The 24,679-nt window shown below is 49.3% G+C and overlaps 1 protein-coding gene and 1 non-coding gene across 5 annotated transcripts in view; both read left to right on the top strand.

Moving 5' to 3' along the window:
- The first annotated feature begins 713 nt into the window (after positions 1–713).
- Positions 714–854, top strand: LOC116276639 (U4 spliceosomal RNA). Its single transcript, XR_004186125.1, has one exon. It is a non-coding gene; the product is annotated as a U4 spliceosomal RNA (small nuclear RNA).
- Positions 855–7,107: 6,253 nt separating this feature from the next.
- The window catches only part of PXN (paxillin), a 42,401-nt gene continuing 24,829 nt past the window's right edge, over positions 7,108–24,679 (top strand). Inside the window, exon 1 of one of the 4 annotated variants that reach the window (XM_031670032.2) lies at positions 7,108–7,342. In XM_031670032.2, coding sequence (XP_031525892.2) covers positions 7,330–7,342 — 13 coding nt within the window. In that variant the 5' untranslated portion in view covers positions 7,108–7,329. The remainder of the gene's footprint in view (positions 7,343–24,679) is intronic. The other 3 variants (XM_072952804.1, XM_072952805.1, XM_072952806.1) reach the window with 3 other exon arrangements.

The raw sequence follows: 24,679 nt of genomic DNA, 5'->3' as shown, positions 1-24,679 counted from the left end.
TGTGAGGCTTTTTTTTTGGTTAGTCTTGTCGAAATGTCTTGAAATGTTGTTACAAGGCTTTTTTCACCAAGCATGGGGGCAGGTATTTCAAAAAGGCCGTGGATTTTTCCCAGTATTTAACGGTTCGTTTAAAGCTCTGAAATGGGGTTGGTAACCTCTGATAGCATCAGATCGCGGATGACCACAGACGTGTGAGAATGTGGGCGTGTTCATCAGAAACTTGAGAGTGGTCACCCACAGCACCGCATCAATTAAAAAAAAATTTTCTTATTAATCTTGCTTGTTGATTTCTGTTTCCCGAGCGTTTTCTCCACGGTAATTTGAGGTCTTTTAACTCTTTTTCTGAAAAATCCCCCTCCGGTTCTAGGCACACCCGCCTCCAGCTTTTCGTCTCTTTTCCTCTTACCCTCCTTTTCCCGGTCTCCCCACCGCTCGGTTTCTCGGTTAGAAGTTGAAGTCAACCCGATGGCCTCTGTGACGTCATGATTTGCATAAAGTTTCCCAGCATCCTCAGCGAAAGCGCTCTTGTTTCCAAAATTTAAATGTTCAACTCGAGATGATCCAACAGCAAGAAGCCCCTTATGCAGACCGGCCTTAAATCTAACCGTTTGCCGGGAAACACGTGGTGTTCACGAACTTGCTGGCGATCGCTCACCCTCACTAGAAAAACAGTTGTCGTCCATGGTGAAGCGTGGTGCGTGCTTTTTTTCCCCAGCTTTGCGCAGTGGCAGTATCGTAGCCAATGAGGTTTATCCGAGGCGCGATTATTGCTAATTGAAAACTTTTCCCAATACCCCGCCATGACGACTTGAAATATAGTCGGCATTGGCAATTTTTGACAGTCTCTACGGAGACTGAATCTTGGTGTCTTAAAGGAAAGCTTGAGAGTGGGTTCTTACAGTTCTTGATTTTGTGAGATAAACCAGCCCTCGTTTTTAGTGAGTTGTGGTAATTACTTAACTCGTAAAAAGAAAAACAGCAGTAGTTGAAATAAGTAATTATCTTTCTTTATTCCGAAGTGTAGCGTAGCTACTTTGTCACTGTGGTCATCCCTATTGCTGATTGATGTGAGTGAAGCAAGTCGCAGGTTAGCTGGGTTGGAAAAGAACCTGGAAAGCAATTCACTCGAATACTTCCTCTTATAACGGCTGGAAAGGGAGGTGGGCACGATAAATTTATACAGGTCTCATTGTAGAGTGCGGGGCGTGGCTATGTTTGGAACCAAGTTCCTTTATTCCTAATGGTGTGTTGGTTTCCACTGGGCCAGCTGCCCCTAGACTTGTCCTGTCAGGAAGGCCAGGAGTATCCCTGGGGCATGGCAGATTCATCTTCTTTCTCATCTCTAGCAAAAGGATGTGGGCTGGCTTCTAAGGGCAAAGAAGGCAAAACGGCATCTACTGGTTAAAAGCAGTGTTTTAGAAGGCAAGTTTGTGTGTCCAACATGAGAACAAACATCGAAGTTTGGAGCAGAGAAAGTTATTGCAGGGCTGAGCAAGAAGGACATAGTGGCTCATCCCCAAGAAAACCCTGAACTTCTGGAAGGGTTTCAGCAAAGCATATTTAAAGACTAGGTAAGGAGGGTTGGGGACGTTGCAGGTACTTGTACAGCTCCTGCATAATTCTCTCTGGTTGATGGTGAGGGAACAGGGGACTACTTGCTTTCCATCATCAAGTAGTTAATTTCTTCCCTTTGGTGGTGGTTTTAAGCATATGAAAAACTCAGGAAATATACACGATATACTATTATCAAGGAGGACCTACAGCTGAGGATATAGGGGAGGGGTCTGTCTCAGGAAGGCCCCATAGGGTCCTGCTCAGTTACAGCAGCACGCTGGGGAAAACCGCCCCTGTGACAAATGACATCCAGTTCCTGCTTCAGGGAGCTCACAGTCTTGAGACGGACCACAAGTAAACAGGTAAACTAGATAATTACAGATTGTTGTAATGTTATAAAAATAAATACATAAACAGGAGGATGTGATGAAGCCATCCAGGAGACCAGCCAAATTCTAACAATTCTTGAGCACTCACTGTGTGCCAGACTCCATGCAAAGTGCTTAGTATGCTTTACTTCATTCAATTCTCACAGAAACTATTCTCCCTATTCCCCTCTCCCCATTCCTTTATTTTTTAACAAGCAACTCTATTGAAGCATAATTGACATGTGATGAACTGCACATATTTAAAGCATATAATATGATAAGTTTTGAAAGCATACACTCATGAAACCATTACTGCAATCTAGATGGTGAACATATCCATCACTCCCCAATGTCCTAGTGTTCCTTTGCAGCCATCCATCCCTCCCATCTCTCCCGCTACCCCCACTACTGTCACTATAGATTAGTTTGCATTTTCTAGAATTTTATATAAATAGAATCATACGATACGTGATTTTTTTAGATTGATTTTTTTTTATCAAAAAATATATCCTTGAGGTCCATCCAGGTTGTTGCCTGTATCAATAGCTCATTCTTTTTCCTTGCTGAGTGGTATCCCATTATATGGAAGTACCAGGGTTTGTTCAACCATTCACCCATTGAAGGACATTTGGGTAATTCCCAGTATTTTGCTATCACAAATAAAGCTGCTAGGAACATTCCTGTACAAGTTTTTGTGTGAGCACAAGTTTTTAATTCTTTGGACTCTATAGTTAAGTTGCCTGTTAAGTTTTATAAGAAGCTGCCAAATTATCTTCCACAGTGGCTGTACCATTTTACTTTCCATCTAGTTTTTAAAATTTAGGCAAGTTCCTCTGCCTGTTTTCTTTCCTTCCTGACATTAATTTTTTGAGGAGTCCCAGACAGGTATCTTGTAGAAATCTCCCGTTCTGACTTCACTGGCTGTGTTCCCCCGGTGTTGGTTAACATGTTCTTCTGTCCCCTTTATCTCCTGTAACCAAGACTGTGGCTTCCTTGGAGTCAAGAGAACTTCAGAGATGTCATTGTGAACTTTGTACTGCATCTGCCACTGTAATCCATGCCGAATTAAAGCAGTAACTGCTCTATATCTCTACCGTGAAAGTGCATTTCCCCTTACGTAATCAGTTATCTGTGGAATGAACAGTCCTTGACAAAGGATTTGGTAGTAAAAGCCATTTGTTTCCCACAACCACTCCCTTAAACCACTTCCAGATCAGTCATATGGCTAATTAAGATAAATTAATGTCACTTCTCTGGAACCCAGGGTAGGTTTGCTAGGTCCAGGGAATACCTTTTGTTCAAGACTTGTGGTCCCAGGAAAGGGATAAAGAGTTCCCTGACAAGCCAATGTATCAGATTTGAGTAAATGTGATCGAAAGAGGGGGTCAGTGGTAACTGCCCAAAGGGACATCCTGAGGATCCCACAATGATTATGGGAACTACAAGAGGAGCTAATGTGTGTCACCCAGAGGCTGAAATTTCAAGGAGCTAAAAATATCCTTGACAGTGTAGTCTGAAAATGCACCCCAACCATTTCTTTTCGCCTTAGCCACTTGCCAAGATGGCTAATAGGGATGTCAAAACAGTCCTGGAGGAAATAGAAAATGAATGCTCCCTTCCATGGCAAATTTCATATTGATCAGAAAGTCAAGTGATGCTCTGGCAAACACCCATGTGATTGTGTGTGTGTGGGTGTGATTTACTTAGAAATTCTAAAATCAGGTAAGTAAAAATAATGACTCATTTGTAAGCAAATACAAGAAAGAAAAACATGGGGAAACCACCAAAAATTGAACAAAAAGCTTAAGGAAAGCAAAACAATGCTTTAAAATAAAAAAGGAAATTTATAGAACATACATGTGGTATTTCACTCTCAGCTATCCTGAACACTTTGTCTGGGAACTTTGAGTTACAGTGACTTTTCTTTTTTTTAAGTGAAGTAAAATCACATAACGTAAAATTAACCATCTTCAAGTGGATCCATGTGATTTTTACCTATTATTCTTTTCTGTTCCACAGCCTAATTGTTTTCCAGTTCTAAAATTACTGCGTGTTTGTATATAAAATCTATAATTTTATATATATGCAGCAGTGACAGTCAAAGATCCCAACCATAACCCTACCTCCACAGCTAGAAGAGATGGCCACAGGGAGGTGAGATTCTGCCTCCAGATTATTCTATTTATATGTCAATACAGTTATGAACAAACATTGGATTATACTCTACAGAGTTCTACTATTTCCTTTTTCTTTCTGCTAAACTAATACATGACGTCAGCGCATATCTCCCCTCTTCCCATATGGGTACATCCCACTTCAGCTAACCAGTCCCCTGTGGGAGATGCCTATAGGTGAGGTGGCTTGCACAAAAGCCATTCATATTTTCTATTGTAAGAGGTGCCCACAAACAACAAGATCTTACTGTATAGCACAGGGAACTATATTCGATAGCTTGTAATAGCCTATAATGAAAAAGAATATGAAAAGGAATATATACATATATATCACTCTGCTGTACACCAGAAATTAACATAGCACGGTAAATCTACTTCAACTGAAAACAGAGATGCCTCCCAGTTGGGTCCCCCAAGAGTGTACCAGTATTTTCTCCCCCAAAGCCACACAAGACAGCATCTGGAGAGTGTTTGATATTTATGTTTGGACTTGCTCTATAACTTTCACAGCACTGTCTGGGGCAGGGAGGGGAAGAAGGTGAATTCATCCCCAGTTCCAACACTTGTTTGTTCTCTAGCTCCTTTCCAGGCAGAGAGCAGGGAGCAGGGACTGGGTTGGGTGAGGTAATCCTGACCCTCTCCCCTTCCACCATGTAAGGAAATATCCTTGGAAATATCAGTTCCTGATGGAGCCAACCACCACCCGTTCCCCTCCCACCCTGTCGCCTGAGCCAGCCTGGACCTGCTGGCTATGGGGGACGGGAAAGCTGGACTCCGAGGACTAACTCAGCAAGGAAAGGATTCACCAGCCTCCAAACAATCTCCCCAGTGTTCAAGTTACTGCAGGCTGTCTGCAAGAATCACTGGCTTCTCTAGGTTAAAAATATTCCATGCCTGAGGGGTCCTAGTGTCTGTCTCAGAAGAGAGCTGGCTCACAGCTCCATATCTCTGGGGAAATTAACTGAGACCAATTGATTTTTCTTCCATGAAGCTTTGAAGCCAGACTTTCTGGATTCACATCCTCGATCCACAGTTCACTAGCTGTGTGAGCCTAGGCCACTTACTTAACTTCTCTGTGCCTCAGTGTCTCTGGCTGTTAAAGGAGTATCAGGGTCACATCTATCTCCGAGATCAGTGAGTCTCTACCCTGGCTGTGTACTGCAATCATCTGGGAAGCTTTTTAAAAACCCTGATGCCCAGGCTGCATTCCGGGCCAATTAAATCTGAATTTCTGAGCGTTAGTTCTGGGCAAAAAAATATATTTTAAAGCTTTCCATGTTATTCCGATGTGCCACTGCTGTAGAGATTTTGTGGTATTAAATGAGCTACTATAGGAAAAGTGCTCCCTATGATGCCTGACACAGAGTTATATGCTTTGGTGGGGGTCAGGGAAGGCTTCCTGGAGGAGAGGGTAGTTGAGCTGTCAACTGAAGGAGGAGAGAAGTTAATCAGGAGGAAGAGGACAGGATGCATTGCAGTTGGGGTACCAGTACCCACAACGGTCTGGAGCCAGGAGGATGTGGCCTCTTGGAAAATCATTGGGCTTTATTCTGATATCAGGAGGGTTTTAAGCAGGACATTAACTGACCCAGATGGTGGCCTCCCCCCAAATTCAGAAACAGCAGGACCTCCTCAAGGCACTTTTGTCCAAGCTAGCTTGAGAGCTTGAACTTGCCAAGGGATGTGACCCAATCCCCAAGCTCTCCTTCAGGAACCATACCCTAGATGCTAAAATCAGACAGTCCTAGGTTTGAATCCCGACTTGGCCACTTTGTACCTGCGTGGCCTTGGGCAGGTGTCTTCACTTATGGGCCTCAGTTTCCTGGCTTGGAAAATAGGCATAAAACCCCCACTGGATCTTTGTAAAGATTAAATGCGATAATAATGTAAAAGATACAGGGCCTTCAGAGCAAGGCCACATGCTCTCTGGGCATTACCAGCTGACAGCTGAATACGTTGGGGAAATTGGGGCCCGGACATTTCTGCCCACTAACGAATTTTTGTTCGGGACTCCCAGTTGCGATGGCTTATCTATGTCAGATTTGAGTCTTTCCTTGCCGGTTCTGCTTCTTCCTCTTTCACAGATGTTCCTCTAAATCAATTTCAACATCTGCTTCCTGGAAGACCTGACCTGACACAGAGGGTCTTGGGGGCTGGATTCTTGTGGGAAGGGGAGCTTGAAACTGTGCATACAGAGCATTTTCATGTAAAATCAACAAACTACTATTGCACATTCCAAAGTGTGCAGAAGTGTGGATAGTAATGATCACCTCTATGAGAATTAATTTAAACAATAGCTATATAGTATCAGGCACTCGATAAATGGCAGTTGTTGTTATTACCTAATTTCTGTCTGTCCGAGCAGAGCCCCTCTGGGGTCTGGATTGGCAGTGGGTTGTTTCAGGAAATTGTGCCCAGTACTGGGTGTAACCTCCCTGTAGTTTTTCCTTTAATGTCTAGGTGGGATCTCTTCTGCTTCTTGCAGTTTTGGAAAAGTCTTCCTCTAGGGAGGGTGCACATGTGGAAGATTAAGGGATATATCACCTAGAAAGTATTGAATCTGGTCCCAAAGGCTGGGCTGCGAGCTCCACTGGCGGCCCCAGAAAAGCTATTCTAAATGTTCCCAGCCTCGCCTGGTACTGATTGAGGATCCTCTTGGGAAGTGACTTACTGGGAGATACAAAGGTGGAGAAATCTGACTCTCCAGTGGACAGACATGTGGTGAGCGAGTGACTGATGGATGGACAGACACAGGTCAGACTGTGAGATGTCAAGACAGGAGGATGGGTCCGAAGGCCAGACAGTCAGGCATGTAACTCTGAGACAGACTGAATGAGGGCTTGCAGGCCTGGGAGCCTCCCACCTGCCGGCTCGGCCGCGAGGGGGCGCCGCCGCCCCGCCCAGAGGTGCCCACCGTCCGCGCTGGGCGCGCGCTCGCGGGCTGGCGGCGGGGGCGGGGCTAGCGTGCGCATGGGGCGGGGCCAGCTTGCTGGCGGGGGCGACCATGGGCGGAGCGCGCGGAGGGTCTGCCGCTGCCGGGGCGGAGCGCGCGTGCTCGAGGGGGCAGCAGGGGGCGGGGCGCGCGGCGGGAGCGGGCGCGGGCGCGCGCGGCGGCGGCGCGTTCCGTTCCGGGCCGAAGCTCGCGGCGGAAAAGTTGCGCGGCGGAGAGGAGCGGCCCCGGGACAGGCAGCGAGCGCGACGCCGAGCCGGTTCCCCGCGACCCCGGCACGGCCATGGACGACCTGGGTGAGTGAGCAGGAGGCCGAGGGAGGAGGCAGCTAGGGGCGCGCGGCCCTGGGCCGGGCGGGTGCGAGCAAGCGGCGGGCGGAATCCCACCCCCGGCAGCCCGGGTCCCGGCTCTGGTTCCGGCCCCCCGGGGCTCCGCGGGGCCAGGATCCTGGGCTGGGCCTGAGTCCCAGGCCAGACCAGCCCCGCCGCCGTCCTCACGGCAGTCACCCCCCACCCCCGTCTTGAGGACAGCCCCACCTCCGGACCCCCAACCTCGGGGACCCCCATCTCCCAGAGCAACTCCAGGGACCAGCTTGCTCGTCAAGGACTCCCCCCGTCCGCCTCAGGGACGGGCCCCCTACTGCCTGGACCTGACCACCTCCCCAGCCATGAGACCCCTCACTTCACAGACCGCTCCCCCACCCCCATCACACAGATGAAACACCCAGCTGCCTAATCTCACAGGCTGGGTCCTCCATTCCAGGACCTGCTCCCCCCCCTTTAGGAACGCCCCCACCTCACAGACTGACACCCCCACTTCAGGGATACCCCTCCAGGCCGACCCCTTTCATTTCACAAGTTAGAGATGAGCCTCCAGGAACCACGTCCCCACAGACAAATTTCCCAGCCACCCCACTGACCCCCCTCTCCCATTTCCCTGACTGCCCTGGCCATTCCATGGACCAACCCCTCCCCTTTCATATCACAGACCAGCCTAATCCTGAAAGAGTAAGTTGGGGAGACAGGACTCTTACCCCAGACTCTGGTGAAATGCCAGGGGAATGAGGTGGGAAGTGGGCCCCACGGTATGGCTATCTCTGAACGTGTCCAGGCTGGTAGAGTTCCCCCCACCCCATCAAACCTTGCTGGAGGCCACACAGGTAAGGAGGACAGGATGCCCAGAACAGAGTTTTACTGTTTTCATGTTACCGGAGCTCCCAAAATGCTCTTTTCAGTCCAGTCCCGATCTGGTGTTAGGGCAGGGGAAATTATCTGCTGGAACCAGACACTAAACCCAGGCGGGTTGGTGCCAGGGTTCTAGGAATGCCTTGAGTGGTGTGAACCCTGGGGTGGGAGGATTCACTCTCCCTCCCAACCTCCCCTTCACGCCTGTAGCTGAAGGGCTTCTGAGCCGGGCAGTTGAGGAGGGGGGGAAAGTTCTTTCTCTGTAGGAGCCTTGTCTTCCCTCTATGGACTGTGAGTGGCTTGTGTGTCCACTCATGCTTTCTCTGCCTCAGGCTCTGAGAAGTGGATTCATCAGACAGGACTGATGGGGCCCCCCCCAAGCACACAGGGCACTAAATTAAGACTGGCTATTTGTAGGCACTGGACTTTCAAGGGGACAGGGAGGAGGACTGGGACTTGACTGCTCCTCAGAATCTTCCTTTTGGGATCAGGGTGCCTCCCTACTCCCCTGACCCCCGGGATCCTGGAGCTGGAGAAGGTGTACAGCCCTGTGTGTCTTGCAGAGCGCAGCAGCTGCCAAGCATAGTTCTGCCTTTGGGTCAGGCTTGGCACCCATTTTTCTAACACACTCAAGGTTGGCATGGCTTCTGGGCAGGTATTTTTTTTTTCATGTAAAAATAACTGAGCTGAAAGGCGGCTGAGGGATATTTTTTGAATCAGGATCTGAAAGTCTCAGTGCTTTCCCAGTGGGGAACTCGGGAGCAGAGTTACAGTTTCTGAAATGCTGATGTGGGTTCTCTTGCTTCTAGACAGTCCCCATGCTGTTTGAAGGACTGAGAAAGTCTTTGTAGAGTTTGCAGTTGAAGCCTGGAATTCCTGTCCTCTGACAGTCTTCCATTTAGGGCCAGGAAGCTGAGTTCATCTCTGAAAGGAAAGAGAGTGCCCTGGCCGAGCGGATTGTAGGAATTTACATTTGCTGTTCCTGGAGTACTTCCCCATGCCTCAACTCACCCCATCCTCACAGCAGCCCTTTATAAGAGCCCCTCAGGGCCACTGTTATCATTACTACGTGCCTTTTACAAATTGAGAAAAGTGAGGCTAAGAGAGGTTGATTCACTTGCCCAAGGCTGCACAGCCACAGAATGACAATCTCATAGCTAGAAGCCCAATCTCTAGCGCTCATATCTGCAGCTCTGGGGACCATGAGGCCTTTCTTCCTGAGGAGGGATTGCAGTGGGGCGATGCCTGCCACCTGTAACTACTGCTGCCTTCCACCGTAGGCCCCCCAGTTGTCTGGATCTGAGCTGCCCGGCTTCCTTGGCCTAAGCTCCCAGGGGCCAGCCACGCCTGTCTGACTGGAGCTTGGGGTGGGAGGAATGGGGCGTGCAGGAGGGGAGAGGAATTTGCCTCTGCGCTCAGGCTCCATCAGCTGTCTGGGTGGCTGCTCAGCACCCTGCCCGTCAGCTGTTTTCCTTAGTTAGGGTGGACACAAAGGCCAGGCCTCTCGTTTTTATTTTTCTCCTGAGTACTCTCAGCTGTGAGCCTCTCAGCCCCTGAAACAGGGGAGTTCACGGTCTGTCCCATGGCAAGTCTGGAGGGGTCAGAGTCGCTGCTGTGACTTTGTTTTTTAGGTCTGAAAAAAAAAAAAGGGAGAACTCTTCCCCTCCCTGTAGCTGTTAGTGACAAACGCACCATGTGCTGTTTAATAAGTTACAAATTTATAGCTCTTTGGGCAGAAAAACATAAACACAGCGTGTCCTGCCCTTGCCTGTGTGTTCTCTCTGCTTTGTGCTGCAGGGTGGCTGCTGGTGGCTTTTCTCATTACTGTTTAGATGCTGGTTTGGCTGGGAGCTCTCCCTGTTCGAGTTCTGGCTGGAGTTTCCTGGACAGAGTTCCCACAACACTGAGATGCACTCTGATTACGTTTTCTGACCTGACTCCTCGCTCTCCCCTAAATTCCTCATGTAATTTGGGGTGGGGGTGGGGGCAGTGACCACAGCTGGGAGCTAATAGTGATCGTGCGTTCTTGATGGGAGCCAGGCAGCAGCCTACTCAGCACTCCATGGTATCATCACAGCCATTCCGAGAGGGAGGTGTTTCATCTCTGTTCTACAGACGCGGAAATCTGAGTCAGGAAAGTTCAGCGGGGGAGCTGGGATTGGAACCCAGATTGATCCGTGCAACATCATAATATGTTAGTAAGTGCTCAGTAATTAACCAGGGGGATGAGCCATGGGGCCTGCTGAGTAATTGCTGGCTAGGTACCTTTTAAAATTTCTGGCCTGGGGGCCATCCCATATGGCCTGTGTGGCAAAGGGTGGTCGAGTGCAGGCCCGGAGAGCTTCGCTTTTCTCATCTCTCTCAGGGGAACAGCCAGCTGTTGGCAGTGCCCTGTTGCGACTGGAATCTGGACCTGTCTTCTTTCAGCCTCTGAGCAGTCTTGACCCTCTGGAAAACAGTACCTCATTGTCCTTGGAGGGGGTACTGGGGGTTTGGGGAGTTGCCTGGGGGCATTCCAGGCTACGGAGTCGCTCTGTTTCCATGGAAAGTCTGGACTTTGGGCTTGCCAGTCTGTGGTGCCTCTGTGTGTTCGGCCAGGGTCAGGGCACACAGCTGCTGGCCCTTGGAGTGTTGGTGCGCTCCTTGTGGGGCTCTGTGTCAGCGCTGCGTCTCCCCCTGGGCTGTGCACTGGTGGGGTGCAGAGCTGGGATCCACACTCTGGTGTGTTTGACTCCTAAGCAGGTACCCTTTCTACTGGGCATCCACTGCTTAGTGTGGAGAGGTTCAGGGGCCAGAGCCCTGCCACTGTGGGTTTGAGGTCCCCCAAGGGACCATCCCGGTATTCCTTTCTAGTTTCCCCAGTGATGGCTGTGCACTGGCCAGTGGAAGGCTGACCAGCCCTCCTCCCCCATTTATGCTGACCTTCCAAAGCGTCCCTTGGGCTCTTACCTCGTTCCAAGGCCAGAGATGTCCAAAAAAAACTTCCTCCCAGCCTCACTCTCATTCCAGCCTCCCCTGGGTTGTCCTGGTCTCATTGCCTTCATTAGTGATGATAGCCATCTGTAGAACACTTTTACTGCTACCCATTTTATAGATGATGAAATGGAGAGGGACCAAGAGGGTGAGCCTACTTGCCCAAGTTCTATAACCAGTGAGTGGCGGGGCTGGGATTTAAATGCAGTTTAGGCTTGTAACCATTTTTACACATCTGTTCATGATACTGGTTTGGATCTGGGTTGCCTGTTGGTTCGATTGCTTTCCGTTGTTAGGATGCAACAAATCTTTTCTGGCCCCTTCCTTCATCCCCTGTTCCCTGTTCAGGCTCTCGCATCTCTCCTTTTCTGGTTCTCTACAGCTTTTTCCCCTCTCTTTTGTTCTTCCTTGGGGATGCCATGCTCAGGATGGGACCCTGGGTGCTTGTGGCAGTGTCTCCTGCTCAGTGAAGGACCTCAGTCCTCCCTTACCTGTTAACCTTCAAGACAGAGCTGTGAGCTTCTAGTACGGCTGCCGAGGAGAACCTGAGGCGGGCTCTGTGACCCTACCCCGTGCACTCTCCTGTCTTTGTTCAGATGTTTGCTTGTTGCTGCCATCTGGAGCCAGCCCATTTCCAGAGGAGGGAGTCCTTGAAAACTTTTAACATGGAGAATTGAGGATGTCCTGAATTGAGGGAGAGAAAGCGTTGGGAAGCTGAGTTTTCCCAGAACTCTTTGATAAACCAACGGATTAAAAGGGGTGTCCAGAGGTTGTCTTCTAGCCTAGGGTGGGCTAGGAACCTCCGCAGTCCCGCTTTGCCTTTTCCGCTGGAGTCTTGTTGGGAGTCTCACATCTGGCCTTAAGCGACCATTCACGTCCAGAATAGTCTTCCAGCTAACAGAATTGATTGCTTAACCAGTGGGGTTCAGGGCTGGCCTCTCCAGGGAGGCCTTGGATGCTGGGCCAGTGGCAGGCGAAACGTGTGGTTGGCAAGGCCCAGCAGACCCCTGGTGGCCAAGTTTTCCCTTAAAGATGGCCTTTTAATGCTTATTTCTTGTGTGATTGTGGTATTGTGGTTTTATGGGAGAACACTGTTATTGTTAGGTGCATGCAAAAATATTTGGGAGTGAAATGTCATGACGTCTGCAGCTTAGTTTTAAGTGATTAAAAAAAGGGAGATGTGTATATGCTGTGCACATATCTAGAGAGAGAGAGGGAGAGAGAAAATGCGTGCATGTGTTTAGACAAAATGGCAAAATGTTAACTGTGGCTGAATCTAAGTAGAGGGCATATGGGGGCTCATTGCAATGGTCTTTCAACCTTTCTGTATGTTTAGATGTTTTCATGATAAAAAATTGGAACAAAGTAAGAAAACCTTGCTTTTGCATGGTGGGCTCAGAGTTATTTGACCAGGGGCGCCCCAAGTGTCTACACCTCCTGTGACTGTGCGGGTGGTGGAAAGACTGGGTGGGCAGAGACAGGAGCCACACAGGCCCGCGATGATAGTGGCTGGTGATTCTCAGCTGGGCATGGGGGCACATCATGACCTGTGCAGAAAAAAAGGACAGGGCCTGGCAGAGAGTGAGCTTCTCAAGTGTGGCAGGGGCCTCTGGGGTTATCGTGGGTGTGGTAACATTAACCAGGGTCAGGGCAAGGGTGATACTGGGCTCTGGTTGGAGTTTGGAAGGGGTTGCCTGGGTGGGATGCAGAGCAAGGCTTTACTAGAGGCAGAGAGCAGCCTCTGGGCAGCTGGAGCTTGGGGGAGGGGACGAAATGCCTTTCGCTTCACATCATGAGCCTCTTATCTGTGGCCAAAGGAACACCATTAGCCTGTGGCAGGGGAGGCCGGAGTGGCCCCCAGGCTCTTGCCTGCAGCTCTGATCTGGCTGTCCGGTTCCTCAGACTTGAGGCTCCCTCTCAGAATCTCCATGTCCAGGTCCCTCTTGTCTTGGTTTGTGCTGACTCAGAGCCTGGCCTCTCATCTGTTCAGGAGAAATAGCTGGATTCTGGCCCCAGTGGCCCCCTTGGCTTTGAGGGCCCTGGTGCCTACTGGAAGCACTTTGGGCAGCCAGTCCTCCCTCGTAAGGGGAGCTCTTCGTGTAAAGGTCTTGGAGCCTCCCGTCTGTTTGTGTGCAAGGACGCGGAGGCTGGCCACTTGGTCGTGATCATGGGGTCATCCTTGGTCGTGATCATGGGGTCGTCCTAGCGAGGGCTCAGAGCCGCATGTCCGGCCTGACTCTGCCTGTCTGAGGAGCAGGATGATGTGTGTTTTATTGGGGGGGAGGGGTGGTGCCGGGAGGAAGCTTTATGTAATTCTTGGCTGGGACTCAGGTAATTGTTTTAATGAAATGGAATGCAGCTTATTCAGAACTTGCTTGGCAGAAACAGCCATGTTCTGTTCTGTTTTCTTTTTGGGGAGAGCAAGTCACACACTTCCAGCGTTTGGGAAGTGTAGAGCCCGCAGGGAGCACGAGCAAGGTGGGCAGAGGCCCCCAGGGACCTCCTCCCAGTTCAGCACGAAAATCCTCGGGTGGGTCCTCTGGATGCCAGTCTGGGAGTCTTTTTCAGTGAGCCATGGACCCTCGGGCCTCCTGCAACAACAGAAAAGCCCTATTGCAAGCAGGCTATACACTGAGCCTGAAGCTGCCTGAGATGAGGGATGAGGGGGTGCTCGGGGCATAGCAGACAGACCCTCCACCGTGGCCTGTTTGTTATTTGCTGTGTCCCCTTCTTTCCACCTCAGCACCTCCTGTACCTCCCCCAGCATCTCCCATTGGCGCCAACATCTGAGGCTTAGAGTGACCGCTTATTCTCCATCTGCAGATACACCTGGACCCCCTTCCCTTCTGGTTCCCTTTTTCCTGTCTGCCCTTCCTAACATCTCTACTTCTTTCCTTTTTCTGTTTTTTTTGGAGCCTGGGCCATTCTTCCGTGTTTTCTCTTTTGCTAAGAATGCATCTCACTCTGTAATGGCTATATTTCCCCTCCCTTCCTCAAGATCTCCTCTGCAGAACCCTCCCCCACTCCCTTCCCCACCTCCTTCTCTGATCCCTTTGTAGGGTGCACACCATTGTTTTCCCAAAGGCTTTTCCTGGGCTCCCTGTTTCTCTCCTAGGTGTCCAGGTCAGTTTATCTACTTGCGTGACCTCTTTTTATCACTCGTCTCTTGGTGACTCCTAAATTTATGTTTCCACCCTGACGTGGATTCTATTGTCCAGATTCTTCCGGTCTGCATGCCAGCAAAGACCCACCCCGTTTCCTTCTCATTCTCTCTTCGAGGCCTCGTCTCTTGTCTGCTCTGTTATCCCCCCTCCCTTCTCTTGGCCCGTCTTAAATCCTTTCTGCGACACCTTAAGGGTTAGGAGACATGTTCATGGACTGCATCATTTCTGATCATTCTGACCACAGCTCTTTGGGGTTCGTGGTAGTCTCCCCCGTTTTACAGATGAAGAAGCTAAACTGCAGCTGGGGAGACTTAGAGGAAGGGGACACACCCAGTGTCACCACAGATAATGTTGCAAGATCTTGATCTTAGGTCCTCGGATGTCCAACCGTTTCCCTTTTTGGTTCTTCGTACTGGGAACCTTCAGGCAGAGATGGGAGCCCACAGGTTGGATTTGGCCTCAGAGCCGTGTTACTTGGACTTCGTGGTATTTAAAAATATTCTAGATTGGTTGCCAACATTTAAAGTATCAGGAGATTGCACCTAAAAATCCACGTGTCATTTCTTTTGAAAAATCAGAGTTGGCTACACCAGATACCCATCCTCCGTGGCACCAGTTGGTTGAACTCAACAGCGCCAGCCCTCCCAGTGGCTCTCTCTGCTGCCTGCAGTGGGCCCTCTTCGGAAGGTTCCAAGAATGCTCCCTTTCTGCCTTCTATTTATGGCAAACACACAGTTGCCAAGTCTGGGGGGTTTCTTGAGCTGCATTCTCTGAATTAGATCTGACTTTTGTCCCCTCCAAGCATTTAGCTCTGCCTGGAGTCTGGACCTTTGTCCATGTTGCAGAGAGCAGCCTCCGGACCTGTCACCTGCCCTCACTCTCCACCTTTGAGATCTCAGCCGCAGCCACCTTCTTGAGAAGGCTTTTTCCTGGTTAAAACCAGCCAACCTCTTGACCTGCCCACTTCACTACAACTTCACAAATCTGCGCACGTGGGCTACTTCCCTTTTGTCTGTCCCTCTGCCCTGTAAGCCCCTTGAAGACAGGGATCTCACCTGCCTTTCAAACGTCTCTAACCACTAAGCAGGGCTCAATTCACTCTGCGGTTGCTTGTTAAATATTTGATGTTGGTTGATGATTAAATGAGTATGAACTGTGGACACCCACCGTGGTGCCGAACTTCTAGCCGCCACTTCCTCCACAGGAGAATCTGAGTGAGAAGCTCTGGGCTCCGGGCAGGCGAGGAGGCAACAGAGTGCCAGAGGCAGAACACAGGCTGCCCCCTCAGCCTCTCCTGGGTCTGTATCCAGGCTGCCACTTGCCAACTGGGTGATCTCGGCAGGTCACCTTACACCCCGAGCCTCGATCCCCTCATCTGTGAAACAGGTGCATTTCCTGAAATGCTTTAAAATGCTCAAGAAACAGTCACGATGACCATTATTATTCATCCCTGGCATGGTCTAGACATTGCTCAGAGGGTTCGGCTTTCTCTGTCACCTCCTCACCTCACCCGTCTGCTGCCTGTGCTTGCTGTGTGGCCTTGGTGGTGGGCATTTAGGGCACGTGTACCTGGATGGCCATTTGAGGAATCTGACTTCCATTATCTCCCTCAAGAGTGTGACTTGGGACCCTTCTTGGCTCTGCAGGGTAGAGAGGGGCTTGGCTCTGCAGGTGAAACGGTCGGACCCTAGTGCTGGTGGTGTGGAGCTGGGGTTTGGTTATATGACATCCCATTTCCCCTGAGCCTCTTTGGTTCCTTTGAGGAGAAAGCGGTGTGGGGAGGAGATTCTTCGGTGGCTTAGTTTATGCCAGTCACTCATCTTAACGTTCGCATTTAAGAGCAGCCAGAGAGCCGCTCTGGGATCTGCGTCCCGTTCAGCACTGGGCTCCTCCCAGGCTTCGTGGGCCTTCCTCTGGTCAAAGCAGCCCATCAAGGATGCTCTGTGACATCTATAAAGCCTCCGGGGTGGGTCTAGGCCAGTCCTAGTAGCAGTAGAAAAAGGGAGAGCTTGATTTTTCTGGGCCATGAACTGTGATTTGTGTGCATTGCTTGGGCACAGACATTGCTAGAAAGCGGCCCAGTGACTGGGCTGCGCCCTGCCTGCCTCTGTACTGGTTTAGGGGCAGCCAATCTGTTGGGTCAGCCCTGGGCCCCGTTCGGGGGTTTAAGTGGCTCAGCATCCTGGCCAGGCTTTCCCTTGCTCTCTGTTTCCAGGAATGTTCCTCTTAGGTGGAAATAGGAGTGTCCCACAGCCTGCACTTGGTTTCCTGCGGGTTTACCACTTGCCGCGTGGACTCCTGGCTCTGCTGGCCAGCTAGGGTGGGTTCTCATCACTGGTGAGCTGCAAGACGGCCGCGTCAGGGTGCTCCTCGGAGGTGGGCATGAAGGAGTGGCCGTGGCACCGGAAACACTGCCCTCATGCCTTGGAGCCCTGACCTGGTGCCCTCCTGGACTTGTGTGGTCACTTTCCTGTCATGGGAAGTCCTGTGTCCCCATGAGTGGATGTGCTGTTTCCTTAGGAGCGTCTGCCCAGCTGCATCTCTGGGGCAAGGGAGATGGGAGGGCTCCGTGGCCCTGTTTCCTCTCTGTCTCCACCCCGCAAATGGCCTCTTCTGCTGTGTCCTCAGCTTTCCAAGAGTTCCCGCCCCTTCTCTGTCTTTGGAGAGGTGCACTGGGAGTCTTTTTGCCTGTCCTGAGGCAGCCATGCCAGAAACCAGCTGGGGAAGAAGAGGGGTGTCACCTGGACGTGGTTGTCATGCTTCCCGTGGTTGCTTGTGGTCATCTGTTGCCAAACATCCTGTTTGCACCCTTGGAGCGGCAGAAACTCTGACCTGGAGACAGCTGTCATCTGATCTGCCTGACCTCGGACAGAGGCACGGGGGCCGGGGGTGTCACAGCCCATCTGCTCGCGGGAGGCCCTTGGCTTGCTGGTCACTGGCTGTCGATGGTGTTGCTGGTAGCAGCTCCCATTCTTCGCTGCTGGCTTGGGTTTCATGCCGGCTCTGCCCTTTCTCTCCTCGCTGCTTCTACTGCCTGTGAGGTTTTTCCTCCGAATGTTCTGTTGAGTGTGACCGACACTCCCATCTCGGTGGTTCTGGACCAGTTCAGCCTTTCTCAGACTCCTGCACTGCCAGAGTGGAGGGAGCCTTAGGGTACCACCCACTCCTGTGGTCGGGATCTCTGCCCATCACTTCCTTTGTCAGAGCTGCTCACTTTTTATCTGTTGATCTATTGGGCTTCCATCGAAGACTGCAATTGCAAAAAGGGTTTTGTGGCTTTTAAGAAATTTGAAAATAAAAATATAACAACACTGGAAAATCATTTTTGAGGTTCAACCCACCTGTTTTACAGAGGGACAAGCTGAGGCCGTCTGAGGAGAAAGCACATGCCCAGGACACTTAGTGGCAGAGCAAGCCTCTGCTTTTTTCCCTCTTTTTAGCCCTTTTTGGGGAATATCTAGGGTCCTAGTGTTCTTCATTTCTAGAACCACACACTTGCTACAGTGTGATCTCAAGCCTTGTTTTCTTCTAGAGACCCTTCTCAGATCATTTTTGTATCCGATATTGTTACTTACTTTGTTAAGTTTTTTAAGTCAAAGAAGATACATGCTTACTGCAAGAAGAAAAAAAGAAAGAAGTACCAAAATGAAAGTCCTCCATCCTTCCCCCACCAGGGGTAACCTGTTAATAGTTGGATGTGTATCTTACCCAACCATCTTCTATACACTTATAAATATATAAGCATGCATATGATATATACACCCATCATTTAAAAAAAAAAACTAAGATGAATTCACATAACATAAAATTAACCACTTTAAAGTATGAAAAGAAATAAAGTATAGAATTCAGTGACATTTAGTACATTGACAGTTTGTGCAACCATCACCTCTTTGTAGTTCCAGAACATTTTCATCGCCACCTAAGGAGTCCCCATACCCATTAAGCAGTCTCTTCCCTTTACTCCCTCCCTGCAGCCCCATGGCAACTACTGATCTGCTTTAGAGACACTATGGATTTGCCCGTTCTGGACGTTTCATATAAGTGAAATCATAACAATGCATGATCTTCTGTGATTGGCTTCTTAGCATAAATGTTTTTGAGGTTCATCCATGTCATAACGTATATCAGTATTGCATTTCTTTTTTATGGCTGAATAATATTCCATTGTGTGGATAGACCACATTTTGTTTATCCATTCACATGTTGATGAACATTTCAGTTATTTCCGCCTTTCGGTTATTGTGAATAGCACTGCTATGAACATAACTCATTCCAGTACTTATTTGAATACCCATTTTCAAGTCTTTTGTGTTTATACTTTGTTGTTTTTATCTCTCCCCTTTTTTTTTCTAAGTTGAAGTATAGTTTATTTACAATGTTGTGTTGGTTTTAGGTATACAGCATTATGATTCATTTTTTTGTTTTGTTTTGCAGATTACATTCTGTTACAGGTTATTACAAGATACTTGATATAATTCCCTGTGCTACACAGTAAATCCTTGTTACTTATCTAGTTTATGTATAGTAGTTCTCATTGTTTTTAAAGTTTATTTTTCTATATTGTTGTAAATGTCTATTTAAGGGACTAGTCATGTTCCTTTAATATTTAACTGGTTTTGATTAAAGGAACAGAGAAAAAGGCTCTATGTTTAAACCAATATTCTGAAGAATGGGTAGGAATTGGCCAGGTGAAAGGGCTGGGTAAAAGTGGTAGAGTTTTTAAAGATTTTTTTTAATTAAATTTCTTTTTTTTTGTAAAGAGTGGGTTCAGTTTTACATAAAACTTGAGGAGAAAGTACAGAAAATTTCAAAAAATAATTTAACTGGTTTTAACTGATTACCAGTGTTATATACATTCACTGTAGATAAATTTGAAAAGTACGGGATGCACAAAGAAGGAAATATTGAAAACTGAGGGAGATAATCGTCCAGAGATAACCACCATTACTATTTTTATGCATGTTTGTGTCATCTCTTCAGTGCATGTCTATTTACATAATTGGAATAATAATTGCCAGCATCAATGTAACATTTACTCTGTGCCGGACACTGATCTAAGTGCCCGACTTGCATTGCCGTATTTTTCCCTCACAACAGCCCTGGGGAGTAGGTATTCTTCTAGATGCAGACATGGAAGGGAGGGTACCTGACTTGCCTGGCGTGACTGCTGGTGAGCGACTGAGCGGGGATTGGAGCCCAGCGACTGCTTTAGCCCGCTGTCCCATTCAGCCCCCTTTGACCCTGTGGACCCTGTGCTGACTGACTCCCACTCAGAGATGCCACTGCGGAGGAAGGAGACAACGGGGCTGGTGTGTGTGCATTTTGTGTGTGGATCACAGTGTGCTTGGGGGTGCAGTGACTGAGGAAATGGCCAACCAGATGCCGGGTGGTGGTGGGGGGGATGTTAAACACTGCCCTCCCAGAGCTGTCAGGGGGTGAAAACCACCGCGAAGTGCGGTGTGAGCTGACAGGCCTCCCTTGCCTCTCCGGAGGTCTGTGGGGGGGCGCCCAGCAACAGGAAGGGAGCCTGTCCTGCCCTGTGGGGGTGGGGGGTCCCCACCTCTACTTCAGCCCTCTGTTTGGCCCTCGGTCCTGCTGCTCCCCAACCCTCTGCTCATTTGCTTATGTCTTCCTCTGGCTTCCTTTTGAAAGGTTTTTCCCTCAATTACTGAGCTTTCTCAATTAGAGAGTTGAACTCTCCAGCTTCAATTATGGATTTGTCTCTTTTCCCTTTCATTTCTGTCGATTTTTGGTTCATCTAGTTTGAAGCTCTCTTATTGGATGTATGTACATTTGGGACTGTTACCCGTTCATGACGAATTGACTTTTTTGTCATTATGATATGTTCCTCTTTATCTCTAGTAATATTTCTGTCTGGAAGTCTACCTCATCTGACGTTAACGGAAACCACTCCAGCTTTCTTGATGTTAGTGTGAGTGTGGTATATTTTTCTCCATCGTTTTATACCTACCAAACTGGTAGCAACTCTTTATCTGTGTCTTTATATTTAAAGTGTTTCTTATAGACAGCATATTTTGAATCTTGCATTTTTCTCCCGTCTGACAATCTCTACCTTTTAATTGGAGTGTGTAGACCATCTAACGTTTAAAGTAATTATCAACATGACTGGCTTTAAGTCTGCTGTCTTGCTATTTTTTTCTGTTCCTGCCATTGGTCCTTTATTCTTTCTTCTTTTCCTGCCTTCTTTTGGATTCATTGAATACATTTTAAGATTCTGTTTTATCTCCACTTATTTGGCTGTACTTCATTGGTTTACTTTTTTTAGTGGTTGCTGAATGGTTTGTGGGATTAACTTAACACAGTCTACCTCCACGTCATGTTACAGCCACTTCACTTGCAGTGTAAGAACCTTGCAGCAATACAGGTATTTCCAATTTCCCTTCTTGTCCTCTGTGTCATTGTTGTCATAAATTGTACTTCTACTTATAAAACCCACACTATGTTGTTAGCCCATTATATTGATCCACAAATTTACTATTTCTGATACTCTTTGTTCCTTTGTAAAAAGGGCCTTTTAACACCTAAAGAAATTAACAAAAGTGTTTGCAAAACATTTTTTTCCCCTTCCTCTCTCTTTCAGTTTCTCTTCCAAAACCTCGTCATCCTCTTCCTTCCTCTGGCTAGTTTTCCCTGCCCATGGAACTTCCCTCAGCGTCCCTAATCTTTGCGTGCTTTTTGGCTGTCTCATCTGCAGCTCGGTCGTGATAATCAGTGATGCTATCAGCCTCGTCGGCTACAGAGCCTCATGGCTGGTGTTGCTAACACATTCCAGTGGCCCACGTTTCAGAAAATCCACACATTCCAGCTTCTGTCCCCTGCCTCCTCTGCCCCACGGGGTGAGGTGTGACACAACCCATCTGCAGGACACTGGGGTTGTGTTTCTGCCTGTTCCTTCTGGCCTCTCCCTCCAGCACCAAGGGGAAGTGCCACCAGTCCCAGGGCCTGGCTGCCTGAGTACCAGATTCCTGCCAGCTACCTCACTCCTGTGAGCCCGCCCCCATCCCTGACTTGCCCTCCCCACCCACAGAGGAAGCCAGACAGGCCACACAGTGAGTTAAAACCTTAAGTACCCACAAGGGGCTGCTATCCTCAGGCCACAGAGTCTTGTGCGGTGTTCCTTTGATTTTTTTTTCCCTCCTTTAAGGGTAGGAGTGGTGCTGGTTGGGGAGGGGTGGTGGTAACTAGATCACAGCAGAGGGAAGTTTCCCAGGATAGTGATTATGTGTTGCTCGCCGCCTTCGTGCGTTGCGTCCACTGAGTGCTCACAGAGGCCCAGCGTGGCGTGGACTGCAGTGGTGAGACAGGTCTCTGAGACAGATGGGCTTGGTGGGGCTAGGCTGTGCTTGATGCAGGGAGGTAAAGATGGATGAAGACAGTTCCCTGCCCTTGATTAACTGTCACAGGCTGGGACATAGGCACTCAGGCATAGTTCCTTCTGGTTTGATATGTGCTCTCCTAGGGGATGTGCAGGATGCTTTGGAAACTCAAAAGAAAGGGGTTTCGAACCCTGTGCAGGGAATGTGGTCACAGAGGGCTTCCTGGAGGAAGTGGTACTAAGCTGATGTGTGCTTATTTTAATTGGAGTCTTGACATTTAGGAAGGCCTCAAACCTTCATCCTTTATATAAATTATAAGGATTTCCATAATAAGATTTATAGAAGATGCTGTAAAACGTGCACCTTATGGTATATCTATCCCTAAATAAGTGTTTTTTTCTCCCTTTAAATATTGCTGTAAATAGTGGCACCCATGTAGCATAGGTTTGACTTTTTTTTAATGTTTTATATGAAAACCACAAACTACCTTAATTTATATGTGGTTCCTCATTATGAATAGGCTTGTCTTCCTATCTGAATTTTTTTGTGTGTGTATATGGGTTCTATGAATTAACTACCTTTGCAATTCTAATCCTGTATTATTTCTTCTACTTTGTTTTGTGTAAAAGGGGAAAAATAAAACATACAGAATACCCTGCCTCCCAAAATAAGATTTGGGAATCTCTTACAGAAGAGGGTTCCAGCATAAAAAGTGCACATTCCTTTTTCTTTAGGTAGACAGGGCAGAGCCTTTTAATCCGGGGGTTGCAGAAGAGTAAACTGAACTGTGGTGAGGGATAAGAAAGAGTTTAGCTTGTAAAGAGGGCAGGAAGGTGGTCTAGGCACGTGCAAAGGCCTGGAGGGTGGAGACTTGTGTGTGTATGTGCTAAGTTCACTGGCTGTGATTTGGCACCGTCTGTTGTCCCAATTGAATCTGGTAAACTCACCAAACTAAGCCTGAGCCATGAGGCCAAGGACAGTAGCTAGCCTTTGCTTCCTTTTGGGGTTGTCTTGCTGTAGCAGTTGTGGGGCTGACCTCTGGGGCTTCTCTTATCCTCTGGTCAGATGCTGAGCTCGGTGGATGCAAATTCTTCGCAGGCGCAGTTGGGGTGGAGCCCAGGACAGTTCTAAAGGGCATTTCCACAAGAGTTTGGGGCCTGAGATTGTGTCCTGGGCCTGCTGGCCCCACTGGTGACCCCGTATGCTTGTGTGGCAGGAAGAACCTGGTTCCTGTGATAACGAGCTTGACCTTGCCCCTCTTCCGGAGTGGTGCTGTCAGGGGATGGAGACTGCTCTCTGTTTGGATTTCAGGGCTGGACTTCGCGGGAGTGGGCTGTGGGAGGGCTGGGCACTCAGAGTTCCCGGAGCTGGCTGCATGCAGCTTACAGCTTCCCCACACCCGGGCCGGAGCAAACAGGAGTGGCAAGACTGTCATTCCCTAGACCTCTGCTTTCTGGTTCTGTGAGAGATTCATGGGTGGCTTGGCCAGGGGGAAAGAAAGGCCCTCGGGCTTAGGCAGCCCTGTGGCTCTGCCCATCCTGGCTCACTGCCCTCGCCGCCCTGACCCTCCCGTGAGCCTTCTCCCCTTTGGCCCTGCTCCTCTGCCTGCCTTCCCTGTCTCATCTGGTGGATGTGTCCTCCCGCAGGAAACAAACGTGGGAGGCATCCTGTACTCCTCCTTCTCCTCCTTCTCCATAGCCACTCAATTACCAGGTCTCCTTGATTTCACCGAGTGTTATTTAGAGCACTGAGACTCTTGGTCTGCTTCCAGTCGAGCCCCGCCCCCCTCCCAGCTCTCCTGCACACACTGATGTAAAACACAAGCCTGGTCCTGCCGTTCCCTGCCGGCAGCCTTCCGTGGCTTGCCCTTGTAAGTCCAGACTCCTCTTCTCTGCTCCTCTTCCCCCAAGCTGGGACTTGCATTCTGAGCTCCAGCCCCCTCTGCCCGCGAGGCTGTGCCTTCCTGTGAGTGGAAGACCCCTCCTGCTCGTTCCCTCTGGCCCCAGTTATGACCATTTCCCATTAGTTAGCACTCCCTGGGGACGCACACTGGATTTTTGTCTCCCCTGTGCCCAGCGTGGTGTTTGTGGACACTGCAGGACCGCCACGGGTAAAGGTAAGGCAGCATCCAGGGACAAGGATGGAGGGACCGGAGGAGGCAGGGCTGGGGAGTTCCTTTACCCCCATGATGTAAGAGGCTGTCGCCACACCCATCCTACAAGTGCGGCAACTGGGCTCAAAAACGTGCAGTGCTAGCAAATGGCAGAGCTGGGGTTTAGACCTAAGTTGTTCAGCTGTAAAACCCACGCTATATTATGTTGCAAACTCATGTTTAGGTAGGCAGGGCAGGTGTTGTGAATGGATGGAATGGAGCAGATTTCCTGTTCCAGCCAGTGGTGGCCCTGCAGAAGAGTAGACCAGGATTGCTAGCTCTTCTGACTTCTCCTGGGAAGCCAGACATTCTGGCTTTCATGTGGAATCTCTTGATTTCTTAAGACTAGTTCAGATTTCTTTAAAAAGCACAAACACAATGTGAGGGGCTGTTTTGTGGTAGGATGTGGCCGGCAGGCCTCGGGCTGGTAGCCTCTGCCATATTCTCTGTTGCCTCCCTTCCCCTACCTCTTCCCCCTGGTCCTACTGCCCCTAGAATCCCCTCTGGAAGGCAAAGAATCAGAATTCATTGCTTGAAAGAGATCTTGGAAGATTATCTGGGCCAACCCATAGCCACTTATGATTCTTGTTTCACCAGAAGGATAGGTAGGTGTGGCCAAGCAAGGAACTGTAAAATCTACACTCAGGAATCCGTGCTTCCGGGCCTGGGCGTCCCGCTTGGCCCTGTGATGCTGCCCCCGAGGCTCTGGGCACTTCCTGCTGTCAGCCCCCACACGTGAACTGCCCTCGCCTCTCAAGTTGAGGCAGCTCCCTGACCTTCCCTCAGGGGACCCGGATGCCTGGTGAGAGCACCGTGTTTG

This window comes from Vicugna pacos, chromosome 32 (genome assembly GCF_048564905.1).
Source record: "Vicugna pacos chromosome 32, VicPac4, whole genome shotgun sequence".
Taxonomy (NCBI): domain Eukaryota; kingdom Metazoa; phylum Chordata; class Mammalia; order Artiodactyla; family Camelidae; genus Vicugna; species Vicugna pacos.
The sequence above is the reverse complement of the archived record's forward strand: the minus strand, read 5'-3'. Positions and strand labels throughout refer to the sequence as shown.